Below are 15,150 nucleotides of genomic sequence, written 5' to 3'. Positions count from 1 at the left end.
TGTTGATCTAGGTGCTGGGAACACAGCTGGGCTGCTGTTGCTATTCAGTCGCTCAGTCGTGTGGGATACGTTGTGACCCCGTGGACTGCAGCACGCCAGGCTTCCCTGTCTTTCACCATTACCCAGGGCTTGTTCAAACTCATGGCAATTGAGTCAGAGATGGCATCCAACCATCTCATCCTCTGTCGTCCCCTGCTCCTCCTGCTTTCAATCTTTCCCAGCATCAGGGTCTTCTCTAATGATTCAATTCTTCACATCATGTGGTGAAAGTATTGTAGCTTCAGCTTCAGCATCAGTCCTTCTAATGAAGAGTCAGGATTGATTCCCTTTAGGACTGAGTGGTTGGATCTCCTTGCAGTCCAAGAGTCTTCTCCAACACCACAGTTCAAAAGCATCAATTCTTTGGTGCTCAGCTTTCTTTATAGTCCAACTCTCACATCCATACATGACCACTGGAAAAACCATAGCTTTGACTAGATGGACTTTAGTTAGCAAAGTAATGTCTCTGCTTTTTAATATGCTATCTAGGTTGGTCATAACTTTTCTTCCAAAGAGTAAGGGTCTTTTAATTTCATGGCTGCAGTCACCATCTGCAGTGATTTTGGAGTCCCAAAAAATAAAGTCTGTCACTGTTTCCACTGTTTCCTCATTTATTTGCCATGAAATGATGGGACTAGATGCCATGATCTTCGTTTTCTGAATGTTGAGTTTAAAGCCAGCTTTTTCACTCTCCTCTTTCACTTTCATCAAGAAGCTCTTTAGTTCTTCTTCACTTGCTACCATAAGGGTGGTGTCATCTGCATATCTGAGGTTATTGATATTTCTCCTGGCAATCTTGATTCCAACTTGTGCTTCATCCAGCCAGACATTTCGCGTGATGTGCTCTGCATATAAGTTAAATCAGCACGGTGACAATATACAGCCTTGACGTACTCCTTTCTCAATTTTGAACCTGTCTTCTCTTCCACGTCCAGTTCCAACTGTTGCTTCTTGACCTGCATACAGGTTTCTCAGGAGGCAGGCAAGGTGGTCTGATATTCCTGTTCTCTTTTCTATAGTTTGAATTTTCCAGTTTGTTGTGATCCACACAGTCAAAGGTTTTAGCATAGTCAATGAAGCAGAAATAGCAGAAGTAGTTTTTCTGGAATTCTCTTTCTTTTTCTATGATCCAGTAGATGGTGGCAATTTGATCTCGGGTTCCTCTGCAGTTATGTACATGGGTAAAAATACACTGAACTGTACTTTTAAGATAAGTGCTCTGTACTCTTAAGATACGTAGAGTATATGTCAATATACTCCCCCTAACGTGTCAAAATTTCCTACAGTCAAAACACAGAGCTACTACATAAAGACGTTCAGTCTCAGAGATTCCAGCTGTACCGAGTTCCTGAGAGAAACAAGATCACCAGGAAACACTTTTCCCACTTCATAACGCTGGAGAGAGGGTTGCTTTAATTAGATTAGTACTTCAGACACTATATTCTCCACCACCATGTGGACACAGCAAAACATCTGATACCTGCATTGCTTTCCGCTTGTTTCACTTAAAACGAGAGCACTGATATCTTCCCTTTTCTCATGTTCAACACATAACTTTCTCAAAGAAGTGGAAACAAGAATACTTTTTGTTTCTAATAGCAACATGTAGATAATACTGAGAGATCACACTACTACAGCAACTTATAACAACAAAAGTAAATATTTACTCCTTGTTTAACCTTGTATGTTTCATATGCTTTAGTTCAATTATTGTACATTATGTGTAAGAGATCTGCTGAGTAATTTTTAAATATTTTTCATCTTGAAAGCTCATAGCAACTCTGCCAAATGCGTCATATTGATAATACTACCACATGAAGTTGGCTAGTGTTCGAGCTGGGATCTAGACCAATGTTGATCTATTTCCAGAGACTGAGCACAGCCATGCTTTTCTCCTGCTCAACATTCAGCATCACTGAACCACAGCATCCCCTAGCTTTATCAATAAAGGCTTCTGATGACAACTTGGGACACTGTCTCCCATTGTCAGAAGAAAATCTCTCCTGTCTCCCTGAACACTTTCTCTCTTCCCTGAAACCGCTCATGAGTTAAAGGTCTGTCCCTGGTGGATGAAAACAGGCAAAATGAAGTCCCACTTACCTTTACCACTTCTTCTCCGTCAACAATCTTCAATTTTTCTAAATTCTCCTGGAGCAGTTGTGGTTTCATACGCCACTTAAGCAGACCCAGCAAGCCCACTAAAATAGAGTCCAGACAAGCAGAATTACTATTTACTGGCCCAAACTGTCCATATCAGGACCTCCCCGGGCCTGCCTACACATACACATACACACACGCGCTCGCAGAGCTCTCAATGGTTCCATACCATTCTGGGTGAGCTTTGTGGAGCACACGAGCGTAGAGATGCAGAAGACATCCCGGGAGCTGACAGAGAGCCCCCCAACGCTGCTGGAGCTTCGACTCAAGGTGGCCCCCTTGTTCTCCACGTGGTGTCGGTAAGAAGGAAGAGTCAGGTAAGAGCTGGCATCCTCCATTTTCTTGCTGTCTCCCTGGAAACAACACCCTAGTTACTTCCCCAGCCGAAGTACACACCCAGTGCTACACAGAGTTTGCAAGGCCGGATTACACACTGTAGGCAGGGAGAGTCAGAAACAGCGAGGAACGTGATCAGAGGAGCGATACACGTCAGCTGGCAAGGTAGGACTATTTTTCCACAAAGCAGGTGAGAAGCCAAGGTTACATTGATGGGAAAGGGGTTGAACATTCACGTATTTGAAGGCTCTGTAGACTTCATTAATGGCACAGAGGGAACTGAAGATTCCCAAACAGCATATTTTAGTTCATTCTAAGTTTCATAAGATCTTAACACGAACAAGCCCACCAGTGGGATAAGGAATCAGATTAAAGAGGGAAAGGCACTGGATTCTGAAAGTGAAGGGATTTAGACCCTGTTCACAGCCTATGTTATTGTGAATATATTCCTTTGTCTGTCTGTGACTCATTTTTCTCCTGATTAACCTGACTATGAAGCATATTGCCTATGCTTCATAGCAAATTCTAGAAATTCTGAGTGGACTAGGTGGCATAATGCGTACGGAACACTTAGCGAAATGACAGACACGTGAGTCCCTCGGCATGCTGCCGTGAATGACTAGAGATAGGCGTTACAGCAGGCGACAAGTACTGAGCCCTCACTCTCCACCAGCTGCTACACAGAGTGCTTGTGATGCTTCAGCGAACAGCATTCAAGCACCACAGCAGCTATTACTGATGCGGATACTGTTATCATCTCCAGTTTGCAGATGAGGAGACCGAGGCTTTAGGAAGGTGACTAAATTGAAAAGTGACTGCACATGGAACTGTAAATCTATTGAGGAAGAATGGCTTTCAAGCCAAGAACTACCTGGATGCATCATAAATGAGAAAACAGAGGCTGTACAGAAGGGAAAAAAAGGAGTATTCTGGAAAAGTCACAGAGACTCAGAGAAAGGTATCATGTGATGAATTTGATGAGGCTGTCTTTGCTGTCCAGACCAGAGAAAAAGGGCAACCCCAGCCTTCAAGGCTGAGAAAGTCAAGGGCAAGAGTGTGATCTTTGTATTGACCACTTAGCCTCGCACTGCTCCACAGCCACACCCTCTGCCTCCAGCCAGGTGCCAGCAGAGGCACGCCACTGTCATGCGCGGGGTTGTGGGGAAGCCTGCACGACCAGGAAGACACCCCCCACTTCTCGAGAACAGCGCAAGTCTCATAAGGCAGGAAGAACACAGCTGACAGCTACACTCTCCCACGTGGTCCTTCTGCACAGGCCATCTTATGGTCATAAATATGACCATCACCATTTGAAAAAGAAAGCACGTCTCAGGAAGACACATAGGATGACTCCAAGTTAGTCAACAGCAGGATCAGAACCCTAAACGCTAATATGCTTTTCCGTTCACTACAGTGATGAGTCTCTCAAATATATTTCCTGCTGGTCTTCTGAACATCCCACAGGCATCTCACAGAATCCAAGCCCACTCTGTGTGCGACAACCTTCCACTTACTGAGTTCCATGTGCCCATCACTGTCACATTTACCTGGAATAACTCTTGTGGATTCTCACACTCACTCACTGAAGGCTCACAGATGAGGACACGCAGGCCCAGAGAAGTCCAGACTCTGTACCAGGTCTCACATGGGAGAGCCCTGATGCGTGTCACTGGGGTCCCTGCTCTCATTTACCAAGCAATCCTGCCATATCCCCCTCACTTCCTATATGCTCCTTGCTGCAGAGTTAATCTCAGCTCTTGGGCTTCCCTGATGGCTCAGCAAGTGACGAATCTGCTACAATGCAGGAGATGCAGGAGACACTGGTTTGGTCCCTGGGTGGGGAATATCCCCTGGAAGAGGAAATGGCGACCCACACTCCAATATTCTTGCCTGAAAAACCCCACGGACAGAGGAACCTGGCAGGCTACAGTTCACGGGGTCACAAAGAGCTAAACACCGCTGAGCACAGCACAGAGACGTGGTACCTTTAGGACAACCAAGTCGTGGCATCCATCGTGCAGAGTGGTCCCATCTTCCTTCATCAGCTTCACATACGACATGGCAAAGTTTTTTTCTCCTTTGTCTTTAGCTAAAAGTGGCATCTTTGAGGTTAGGAAAGAAAACGATACCTGGGCCACTCACCCACTACCAAAAGGAGTGATCCCAGCCCATCCTTTTAGGGCCGCAGAGATGCCATTTAGTACTCACATTCCAGGGATGACCGATGTCGAAACATGAATCGCAGGTGGATCCTCTGCATGTCTTCAATAGGGACAGCCACCTCAGCAGGCAGAAACCAGAGCTCAGGAGACAATTAGTTAAATGGCCCTCCCCACGGCACCCTGCCCTCCCTCTGAAAAAGGCAGCCCTGACCATTTAGCTGAGAGTGCTGTGTGCTGATATATCACCCATTTATCAAGCCTGATGAACTGTAAATAAATTACAGAAGAACTAGCAATGAAGAGAAAATAAAGTACCAAATGTAATCCATTTGGCAAATTGCATTCCCAGCCAATGAAAAGGGATCCGTAAATTACAGTGAGGAAAATGAATTTCCCCAAATTGATATAAAAGTCACATAACTTTAGCGCAGGATTTGATGCACTGCAAACTACGCGATGCACATTTTCCTTACACACTCCAGGAGTTCAGGCGATTGCAGCAGGGCTTGGCAAATTAACAATGCTCATTAGGGGGCTTGCTGGAAGACTGTCATTTATGTAAATTAATAAAAATGTTTGAATCTGGTCATATTTGAGACATGCTAGGGCTCATTCCCATCTTTGGTTAGACACATGTTCAGATGCTTATTCCTCCAAGGACACTGAGCCAAGACCATCACCCCTTGGTCACCCAGGTTCACTGTCTAGTGAGTGGTCTGTGCTGTATCCTTGATGGAGGTGCTGTCGGCCTGGGTCTTCACTATCCCCCTCCCAAAGCTCCACAGCAATCTCTGTGTTGTGCATTTCAGGCTTAGCAACCTATGGGAAGTCCACTCAGGTTTTCGGTGGGCACTGCTCCAGAGAATGAAATTTGAGGCCCCCCCCCCGACACACACACAAAATCACATGCTTGTACGTCTCAGAGCAAAAGAACTATAAGTCACGTGGGAATTCTTCCACTGCACGTTGAATCATTACCACCATTATGTGAGGCACCGGCCAGGCTGACATTAGACAGTGTGCTTGCATCCAAAGAGCCCGCAGCCTACATGGGCAATACATAATTATCACGATGTGACGAGGGCTCACAAAGAGATATGGCTGGGGTGCAAGCGAGCATAGAGAAGAGAAAGCAGCCTGGCCTAATAGGTCTCTGACCCCAGAGATGGGTAGGTCATTTGAAGGGAATGCGTGCAGGGAGACCCACTGGGAACACGGGAATGCCGGCAACAAGGCAAGAACCACTGAGGCTTGAACAGCTCCCTCCACAAGGGGAGCCGGACCATGTCTTCAGCTTGGGTTCAGAGAATATGGTGAGTAAAAATTGCTATTAATCACAAGACAGAGACATCGGAAGCTGTGATCAAGCTTCACTGTTCACTAAATTAATTAATTCCATACTCTATTTCTAACACAAACTATTCCCTTCTGCTATAGCCTGACAATCTGGTAATGCAAATATTTGTGGTCAATGCCACTTCCATCTGAGGTAACCTCTCAGTAGGGGATCCTCCAGGCATTAAATAGCTTTTTATAGCTTCACATTTGCTCCCAAGCTCCATCGCTCCTCACTGATGAATAGAAGGACACAACTTGGTGGCTGGTGCACAGTCTATGAGACCATCTGACAATTCCAAGGCGACCAGGTCCTGACCAGCGAAGGGTGAGCAAGAGATCTAAGGCACTCACCCGCTGGGCCACTTTTTCCACTGCCTGACACACCACCAGACACAGGACGGGCATTGTTTCAGGCCTTAGGGAGGTTTCTTAGAGTCCCTAGATTCATGTTTGCAATTAGTATCATCGTTGTTATTGTTTTTTATTATTATTATTATTACCTTGACTGTTTCCATCCACCGTGGCTGTTTGACTTGATAGTATACAACGGACCGGTACTCATTCATAGGCTTGTCCCCAGCTCCCACACAAATTGCATTCTGACCCAAGAAAAATGAAAAGAGAGAAAACACTATAACATTGTCATTTTCTATGCTTGGGCAGTTTTGGGCCAAGGCCAAGGCTGGCCGTAGGGCCTGAGATAACCTTCTTTCTTTAAGCCTTCTGCCAGATACTCTTCTACATTACGGATTTACCCATGAATGTGCCTGGCCCTAGGAGTGACAGCTGCTTTACTGCAGAGATTCTATTACTCGCATTCTGGAAATCACTGGAGCGCAGTAGGTGCTGACATGGCTGCCCTACTGTCACTGGTAACCAGCCTTGGAGTTGCTGCATGCTGCCAGTCTTCTTAATCCTATTTGTTTCCTATATCTGAATTGCAAAAGTTTACAATAGGCTCAGATCAGCCAGGCACCAGCTCATTCCAATGCATTCCTGATGCTCACACATCGAGGTCGCAGCAGAAGCTGGGCAAGGGGGAGGGAGATCAACCTTCAGACAGACACATGGGCAGTGGGGGCTAAGGAAGCCCACAGTGAGGGAGCATCTTCCAGACACCAGCCCAGGCTAAGCACTGGGACATGGGCATGAGTCAGACAGGAAACCTGACAGGAGGGCTCACAGTGTGGTGCAGGAAATCACCAGGCAACACGAAGTGATGACAGATATATGTGTCCAGTTCCTCAGTGTCCTTGGGGGCTTGGTTCCAGGGCCCCCTCTTTCCCATTGCTGACTTAAAAAATCCATAGATGCTCAAGTCTCTTATATAAAATGATGTGGTACAGATGACCTTCCTTATCTGCAGATGCAGAACCCATAGGTTTAGGTATGGAGGGCTGACTGTGTAATACTATGGAGCACTGAGAAAGATCACTTCAGTTCTCCCTAAAGACTCAAAGATTATTTCTTGGAGATAATGACAGTTGAAGATCTCAAAGAAAGATTCCACATTGGCTTTGAGCAGAAAGGCAGGAAGGATACTCTCAGAGAGTGAGAAAAGATCAACCAATATAGGGTATTTATTCTTCGCCATAAAAATCGCCCTCACAGTAACAAGGAATTATCTTGCAACAGACTACGTGCGTGTGCATGCTCAGTCGCTTCGGTCATATCTGACTCTCTGTGACCCCATGGACTCTAGTCTGCCAGGCTCCTCTGTCCATGAGATTCTCCAGGCAACAATACTGGAGTGGGTTGCCATGCCCTCTCCCAGGGGATCTTTTCAACCTAGGGACTGAACCCACATTTCTTGCATCTCCTGCAGGGGCAGGCTGATTCTTTACCACTGAGCCAAAAAGAGGCATGGTGGCTCAGACGGTAAAGCGTCTCTTTACAATGCGGGAGACCTGGGTTCAATCCCTGGGTCGGGAAGATCCACTGGAGAGGGAAATGGCAATCCACTCCAGTGCTATTGCCTGGAAAATCCCATGGACAGAGAAGCCTTGTAGGTTACAGTCCATGGGGTCGCAAAGAGTCGGACACAACTGAGTGACTTCACTTCACTCCACTGAGCCATCTGGGAAGCCCTCGATAGAGTATGAGAGTGAAAGTCACTCAGCTGCGTCCAACTCTTTACGACCCCATGGAATATGCAGTCCATGGAATTCTCCAGACCAGAATACTGGAGTGGCTAGCCTTTCCCTTCTCCAGGGAATCTTTCCAATCCAGGGATCCAATCCAGGTCTCCCACATTTCAGGTAGATTTTTACCAGCTGAGCCACAGAGTATGCCAGCCCCTAATTTTATCTGTGTTCATTCCAGTTGTTTGGTCCCAAAACAAGATCTAAAGTAGGGTCACCCAGAAGAGTCTTGAGGTCGATTTTTAAAACAGAACAAGAGATTTTAACCTCAAATCTTCAGAGATCTAGGGACATGAGAACTGGTTTTGCAGCCCCAAGCCCCTAAATTGCAAAGTGTCTCTGGGCTTTTTATGGTGTAAAGATCCATGCTTCTTACCACATTCCATCAGATTCTCTAGTGGATCCCCTACTAGGCTGAATGACCAAAGCTGGCCACATACCTTCACTCTGGGTCCCCTGGTGAAGCAAGCTAAGCTATGGGAAGTTGCAATCCTGTCCCTCTTACTTGAGAGCCTGCTCCATACTTCTGAGCTATCGGGAAAGAATGAGTTTTATTTCAGTACAGACTGACGCTACCTACAGCCAGACTGAAACCATTTGAAAAGGATATAGCATCCTTTCAAAACTTATCCCTAAAAGAACAAGGACAACCAGGGAACTGCAAGTGAAGGAAGACATACAACTCTCTTTTCAGTGGGATGGAGCCTTTCAGAACTTCTTAGGTACTGAATTAAGAACATGCTTCCAAAGTTCTCCTGACCATGTAGAGTGTTATGTGGCCAGCGCTGTGCTGTGCCTTTTGTACAGATCACTTCACAATCACCTCTGACAGCTACTGTCATTATCCCCATTGCAGAACTGAGCAAACAAAAACCCCAAGAGGCTAAGTCAGCGCCCCCGAAGGAGGAGCCCCAGGACCACACCTCACACCTCTAACCCCTTGTCCAGTGTTCCCTCTATAACAGCTTAGATGCTTTCTACCTCCCAAGATTTATATCTCAGGACATTTATGGGCTTAGCATTTCTGTAGCTCCAGTGAATCCCATGTAGCTTATAAAAACTGAAAACACACATATATCTCTGGTGAAAGGAAAACTGCTGTACAGCAGGCAACTGAATCCCACAAAACTATCTTGACGATGAAAATTTTTGATTGCCTAAGGCTGAGGAAAACACTATTCTGAGAAAGACCTATGACAGTGCCCTCCCCATAGACACTTCAGAGATAAACCTAAATGTCACCAAGTCTGTAGAGAGAGCATGGCAACCAAAAACGGGACAGTCTTAGGGAAAATATAGATCTGTATATGTCTCCAGGGAAAATATAGATCTGTGTATGTTTCCATAAAGAAAGCTGAGCACCAAAGAATTGATGCTTTTGAACTGTGGTGCTGGAGAAGACTCTTGACAGTCCCTTGGACTACAGGAAGATCAAGTTACTCCTAAAGGAAATCAATCCTGAGTATTCACTGGAGGGACTCATGCTGAAGCTGAAACTCCAATACTTTGGCCACCTGATGTGAAGAACTGACTCATTTTAAAAGACCCCGATGCTGGAGAGATTGAAGGTAGGAGAAGGGGATGACAGAGGGTGAGATGATCGGATGGCATCACTGACCGGCCATGAGTTTGAGTAAGCTCCGGGAGTTGGTGATGAACAGGGAAGACTGGCGTGCTGCAGTTCATGGGGTCACAAAGAGTCGGATGTGACTGAGCAACCGAACTGCACTGAATCAATGTCTCCAGTGAGCCTAGACAATAACTCTCCCCGCTGCCTACCCCCATGGCTCCCAGTTAGCAAGAGAGCCCCTAACTGGCTTCAGGTCAGTAGAAGGAAGCCTGGAAAAGTTAATGCCAACTTGGCCTTGGTGGACACACTGCAGTGGGAGGAAAAATCAGACTCCAAACACAAGCACTGTTTACCTCATAGGAATCACCTGAGGAACAAAGGACATCAGGGGCCTGAACACACTTTGAGAGTCTGAAAGTACTCTAGGCTGACGAGGTCAGTCTTACCATGGGAAGATGCCAGTTAGTGTCCACAAGGCAGTAGTCAAGCCTGAGATGGCTCTCGGTTCAGTTCAGTTGCTCGGTCGTGTCCAACTCTTTGCAACCCCACGAACCGCAACACACCAGGCTTCCCTGTCCATCACCAACTCCCAGAGTCCACCCCAAACCATGTCCATTGAGTCGGTGATGCCATCCAACCATCTCATCCTCTGTCATCCCCTTCTCCTCCTGCCCTCAATCCTTCCCAGCATCAGGGTCTTTTCCAATGAGTCAGCTCTTTGCAACAAGTGGCCAAAGTATTGGAGTTTCAGCTTCAACATCATTCCTTCCAATGAAAACACAGGACTGATCTACTTTAGGATGGACTGGTTGGATCTCCTTGCAGTCCAAGGGACTCTCAAGGGTCTTCTCCAACACCACAGTTCAAAACATCAATTCTTCAGCACTCAGCTTTCTTCACAGTCCAACTCTCACATCCATACATGACCACTGGAAAAACCATAGCCTTGACCAGATGGATCTTTGCTGACAAAGTAATGTCTCTGCTTTTGAATATGCTATCTAGGTTGGTCATAACTTTTCTTCCAAGGAGCAAGTGTCTTTTAATTTCATGGCTGCAATCACCATCTGCAGTGATTTTGGAGCCCAGAAAAATAAAGTCAGCCACTGTTTCCACTGTTTCCCCATCTATTTGCCATGAAGTGATGGGACCGGATGCCATGATCTTAGTTTCCTGAATATTGAGCTTTTTCACTCTCCTCTTTCACTTTCATCAAGAAGCTCTTTAGTTCTTCTTCACTTTCTGCCATAAGGGCTCTACCGTTCTGCTAATAGAGAACTTCAGTGAACACCTATTACGTAGACTACCTCAGCTGGTATTCACTAGAGTAAGGTTCCACTGCTCGGCTCATTTTCAGGCAGACTCCTAGGTATAGAGAGATCATGTAACTTGCTCAAGGTTGTCCCGCGGATCCAGGCTGAGCCGGGCTTTCAGCCTGACTGCCTGGCCCCTGAGGCTGTGTCTCAGCCACTGCGCAGCACTGACCCCTGGGCCCTACCCCCACCCCAGTAAACTGGCTGGTTCCAGGGGAGCAGAGGCTTCTCAGCCTAGCATCTAAGCATTTGTGCTTGAGCCTGCTTCAGGTATCTGCACTGGATTGTCCATTCCCCCCACCCCAGTAAACTGGCCGGTTTCAGGGGAGCAGAGGCTTCTCAGCCTAGCATCTAAGCATTTGTGCTTGAGCCTGCTTCAGGTATCTGCACTGGATTGTCCATTCCCCCCACCCCAGTAAACTGGCTGGTTCCAGGGGAGCAGAGGCTTCTCAGCCTAGCATCTAAGCATTTGTGCTTGAGCCTGCTTCAGGTATCTGCACTGGATTGTCCATTCGACCCCCTCAAGTCCTTTCCAGGGCCTCAGCCTGCAGTTGGACTGCTGCCTCTAAACGCTCCCTCCTTCCTGTTATTGAATATTTACTGCCTGCCAGGCTTCCCAGGATTGGAGCCGAAAATGACAACCCACTCCAATACTCTTGCGTGGAAAATCCTATGGAGCCTGGTAGGCTACAGGCCATGGGGTTGCTCAGAGACGACTGAGCAACTTCACTTTCACACATCGGAGAAGGAAATGGCAACCCACCCCAGTGTTCTTGCCTGGAGCATCCCAGGGACGGAGGAGCCTGGTAGGCTGCCGTCTATGGGGTCACACAGAGTTGGACACATCTGAAGTGACCTGGCAGCAGCAGCAGGCTTCCCAGATGGCTCAGTACTAAAGAACCTACCTGGAATACTGGAGATGTAAGTTCCATCCCTGGATCAGGAAGATCCCCTGGAGAAGGAAATGGCAACCCACTCCAGTATTCTCGCCTGGAGAATCTCATAGACAGAGGGGCCTGGTGGGCTAGAGTCCATGGGGTTGCAAAGAGCTGGACATGACTGGTGACTAAACAACAACAAGCTTCCTTACAGATAACCGTTTTGTATAAACTGCAATCCCACGAGGAAGAGATTATTATTCCTCTTTTGGTGATGGTTTAGTTGCTAAGTTGTGCCTGACTCTAGTGACCTCCTGGACTGCAGTCCGCCAGGCTCCTCTGGTCCACGGGATTCTCCAGGCAAGAATACTGGCCATTGCCTTGCCATTTCCTTCTCCAGGAGATCTTGCCAACCCAGGGATCGAACCTGGGTCTCCTGTGCTACAGGTGGTCTCCTGCATTGCAGGCAGATTCTTCACTGACTGTGCCACCAGGGAAGCCTTTTTTCCTCTTTCACAGATACATAAACTTGCCCAAGATCACAGAGCTAATTGGAGGCAATGCTGGGATTTGAATACTGACAGGTTGATCCCAGAGCCCACCTTGTTAACGTCTCTGCCACAGGCCCTCCTGAGCATGGTCGATGAGACCTCAACATGAGCCAAGGACACGTCTAACATACTCTATCCACTGACCTTGCTCCTCCGAGGATCAAGAAGAGAAATTGATGGCCCTAAAGGGGGCTGTTCCCACAGGAACCCACCAGTGCCAAACAGGAATGTTTGAGTGTGCTGTCTGACACTTAATTAGGCAGTAATATTGTATTTTATTTCGGCAGGTAAAGAAAGAAAGGCCTCCCACAGGCTTCCTTAGCAATTTTCAATAGTCAGTCAACTGAACTCCCCCGTAACTTACCTCATAGATGAAACTATAAATTATCACTGTGCCTGCAGTTACCTCTCCATTTCAGTCTCCAAAATATCTGCTTATATATTCATCTTTGATAAGTGCATCTATTCAGCCTGGTTGGATATGACTCAAAAGGATACCATAGGTGGAAGTATTGATAAAAATGTTTTAGAAACAAGATAAGGGGCCTGCTTTTCCATTACTATTCCTTCTAATTTGTCCTCCAGCAACATTGAAGGCAAGTGGATCAGTGTTTTAAAAAAATGAAGCTGAGGTTAGAGTTCTCCAACAGGTAGCTGGATAAAATTTACTTCAAAGCATGGTCTATATATTTGTGAAATGCAAATTCCCTTTCAGATAAAAACCCTCTGCTCTTCCTTTGTGTTTCTTTGAGCAAAGTGTTTCTTATTTATTTTTCAGAAAAGTTTCACAATCCAACCAAAAGAGGATGACTTAAATGCTTGGATTTTGCTCAACTATTAATTAATGGAGCCAATCTTTCCCAACAAAAAGGCAATTGTAAGGATATGTTTAAATTTAAAAAATAATTATGAATCTTCCTAGAATTTGACAGAAGTGGTTATTAGCCTAATTTTTAAACTGATAAATAAATTGGAGACTATTCTTTTAATCTATAGGCCTTATTTGTTGTTTGCTGTGAGTCACTCAGTCATGTCTGACTCTTTGAGACTCCATGGACTGTAGCCCACCAGACTCCTCTGGGATTCTCCAGGCAAGATTATTGGAGTGGGTTGCCATTTTCTCCTCCAGGGGATCTTTCCAACCCAGGGATTGAACTTGCGTCTCCTGAATTGGCAGAATTCTTTACCACTGAGCCACCAGGGAAACCCGTTTAATAAGAGGGCCTAGAATGTTAAACCAAACCCCATCTCTGCCATATGCTAACTCTATGACCCTGGGAAAGTTATTTCACTTGACAAGGGTTTAGTTTCCCCCGCTGTAAAAATGGGGGAAATAATAGCAATGCATCATGCTTGTCACATGCCATTGTTGTTGTTGTTGTTTACTGGCTACGTTGTACGTGATTCTTTGTGACCCCATGGACTGTAGACCACCAGGCTGCTCTGTCCATGGGATTTCCTAGGCAAGAATACTGGAGTGGGTTGCCATTTCCTTCTCCAGGGGATACTTATCACAATCTCTGGCATAGAGCAGTGCCTCGATGAATGCCAGCTATTCGTAGGTGGAGGGTAGAAAACTCTGCCTGAGCTCTAGGGCCCCAAGCTACAGCAGAACACCCATCTGCGCTCACACCCCCATCTCCTGTGCTATCTGATCACCTACAGCGGCCTAAGAGGAACATCTGCCCATGCTGAAACTTCCGCTGAGAGCCGATTTTATTTTCTGCTAAGTACTCTAAAAGGAGCAATTGAAAAGCAAAACCATCCCACACACTGGACACAGCTGCTGACAACCTTAAAGGAAATATAAGTAAATAAATGTAAACACACATGACAAATATTGTACAGGACATATGCTGTATAAATATTTATAGCAATATGCTTTGCATTCCTGAATACACTCTGCCCGCCCTCTGGAGACCAATTTACGGGTAAGGCTTTCCACCAGAATGTCTGGCTGAGCACTGGGGAGTTAGATTAAGTGTCGGCAATGTCCGTTTTGAGGACATTCTGTGTCTTCACACCAGCCCAAGGCTCTGTACTGTTCCTTTTTCCTGCCATGTATTTTCCCTGAATAAACTAGCTCAGGTTGCAATAAAAACAACATTTTTAACTGCAAAAAGCCAACATACAAACTAAGGCCAAGCAAGAAAGGAATAAGAGGTCATGAAAGGAAAGGGACAGACACTGAAAAGCCAACTGCTTTGCTGTAAAGAAACAGCAACACACCAGGGCTTATTATGGGCTACCGGGCCAGCCAGACTCTAAAGGTGTGTATCACATTACTCAGCACCGCCCCCCGAAGGCACCTGGCACTTAGAGAGCAGGATCAAGAATGAAAAGGAGGGCCCTGTCACCCAGGGCAACAGCAGGGTCCCTTACAGGCAGCGTCTTGCCGTCCTCCGCACACACACACATGATCACTTCCACATTCCTCTGTGTGGTCTTGCTGTACTTGTCAAAGTCGCCTTGTAAGAGGGTGATGTAGATGTCATTCCTGACGTCCCCTGGGGCAGAGGGAGGGAGACAAGAGTTGGAGTCTGTGCAGCGGGAGAGACGTCAACCAGAGGGCGCAGGGAGTGGGGGATTGGTGGCAGTGCCCCACCCGGACGTCTGTTAATGATACTAAAATCAGAACTACTTGGGAAAGCATTTTCACTTCATC

The 15,150-nt window shown here is 46.4% G+C and overlaps 1 protein-coding gene across 1 annotated transcript in view; it reads right to left on the bottom strand.

Moving 5' to 3' along the window:
• DOCK2 (dedicator of cytokinesis 2) overlaps nt 1-15,150 on the bottom strand; it is a 473,410-nt gene that overhangs the window by 389,761 nt on the left and 68,499 nt on the right. The window contains exons 14-19 of the mRNA XM_042233648.1: nt 14,868-14,992; nt 6,533-6,631; nt 4,741-4,813; nt 4,518-4,621; nt 2,366-2,549; nt 2,140-2,237 (exon numbers count right to left, since the gene is read on the bottom strand). Coding sequence (XP_042089582.1) covers nt 2,140-2,237; nt 2,366-2,549; nt 4,518-4,621; nt 4,741-4,813; nt 6,533-6,631; nt 14,868-14,992 — 683 coding nt within the window. The remainder of the gene's footprint in view (nt 1-2,139; nt 2,238-2,365; nt 2,550-4,517; nt 4,622-4,740; nt 4,814-6,532; nt 6,632-14,867; nt 14,993-15,150) is intronic.

The sequence above is a fragment of the Ovis aries genome, chromosome 16 (assembly GCF_016772045.2).
Source record: "Ovis aries strain OAR_USU_Benz2616 breed Rambouillet chromosome 16, ARS-UI_Ramb_v3.0, whole genome shotgun sequence".
Taxonomy (NCBI): domain Eukaryota; kingdom Metazoa; phylum Chordata; class Mammalia; order Artiodactyla; family Bovidae; genus Ovis; species Ovis aries.
The sequence above is the reverse complement of the archived record's forward strand: the minus strand, read 5'-3'. Positions and strand labels throughout refer to the sequence as shown.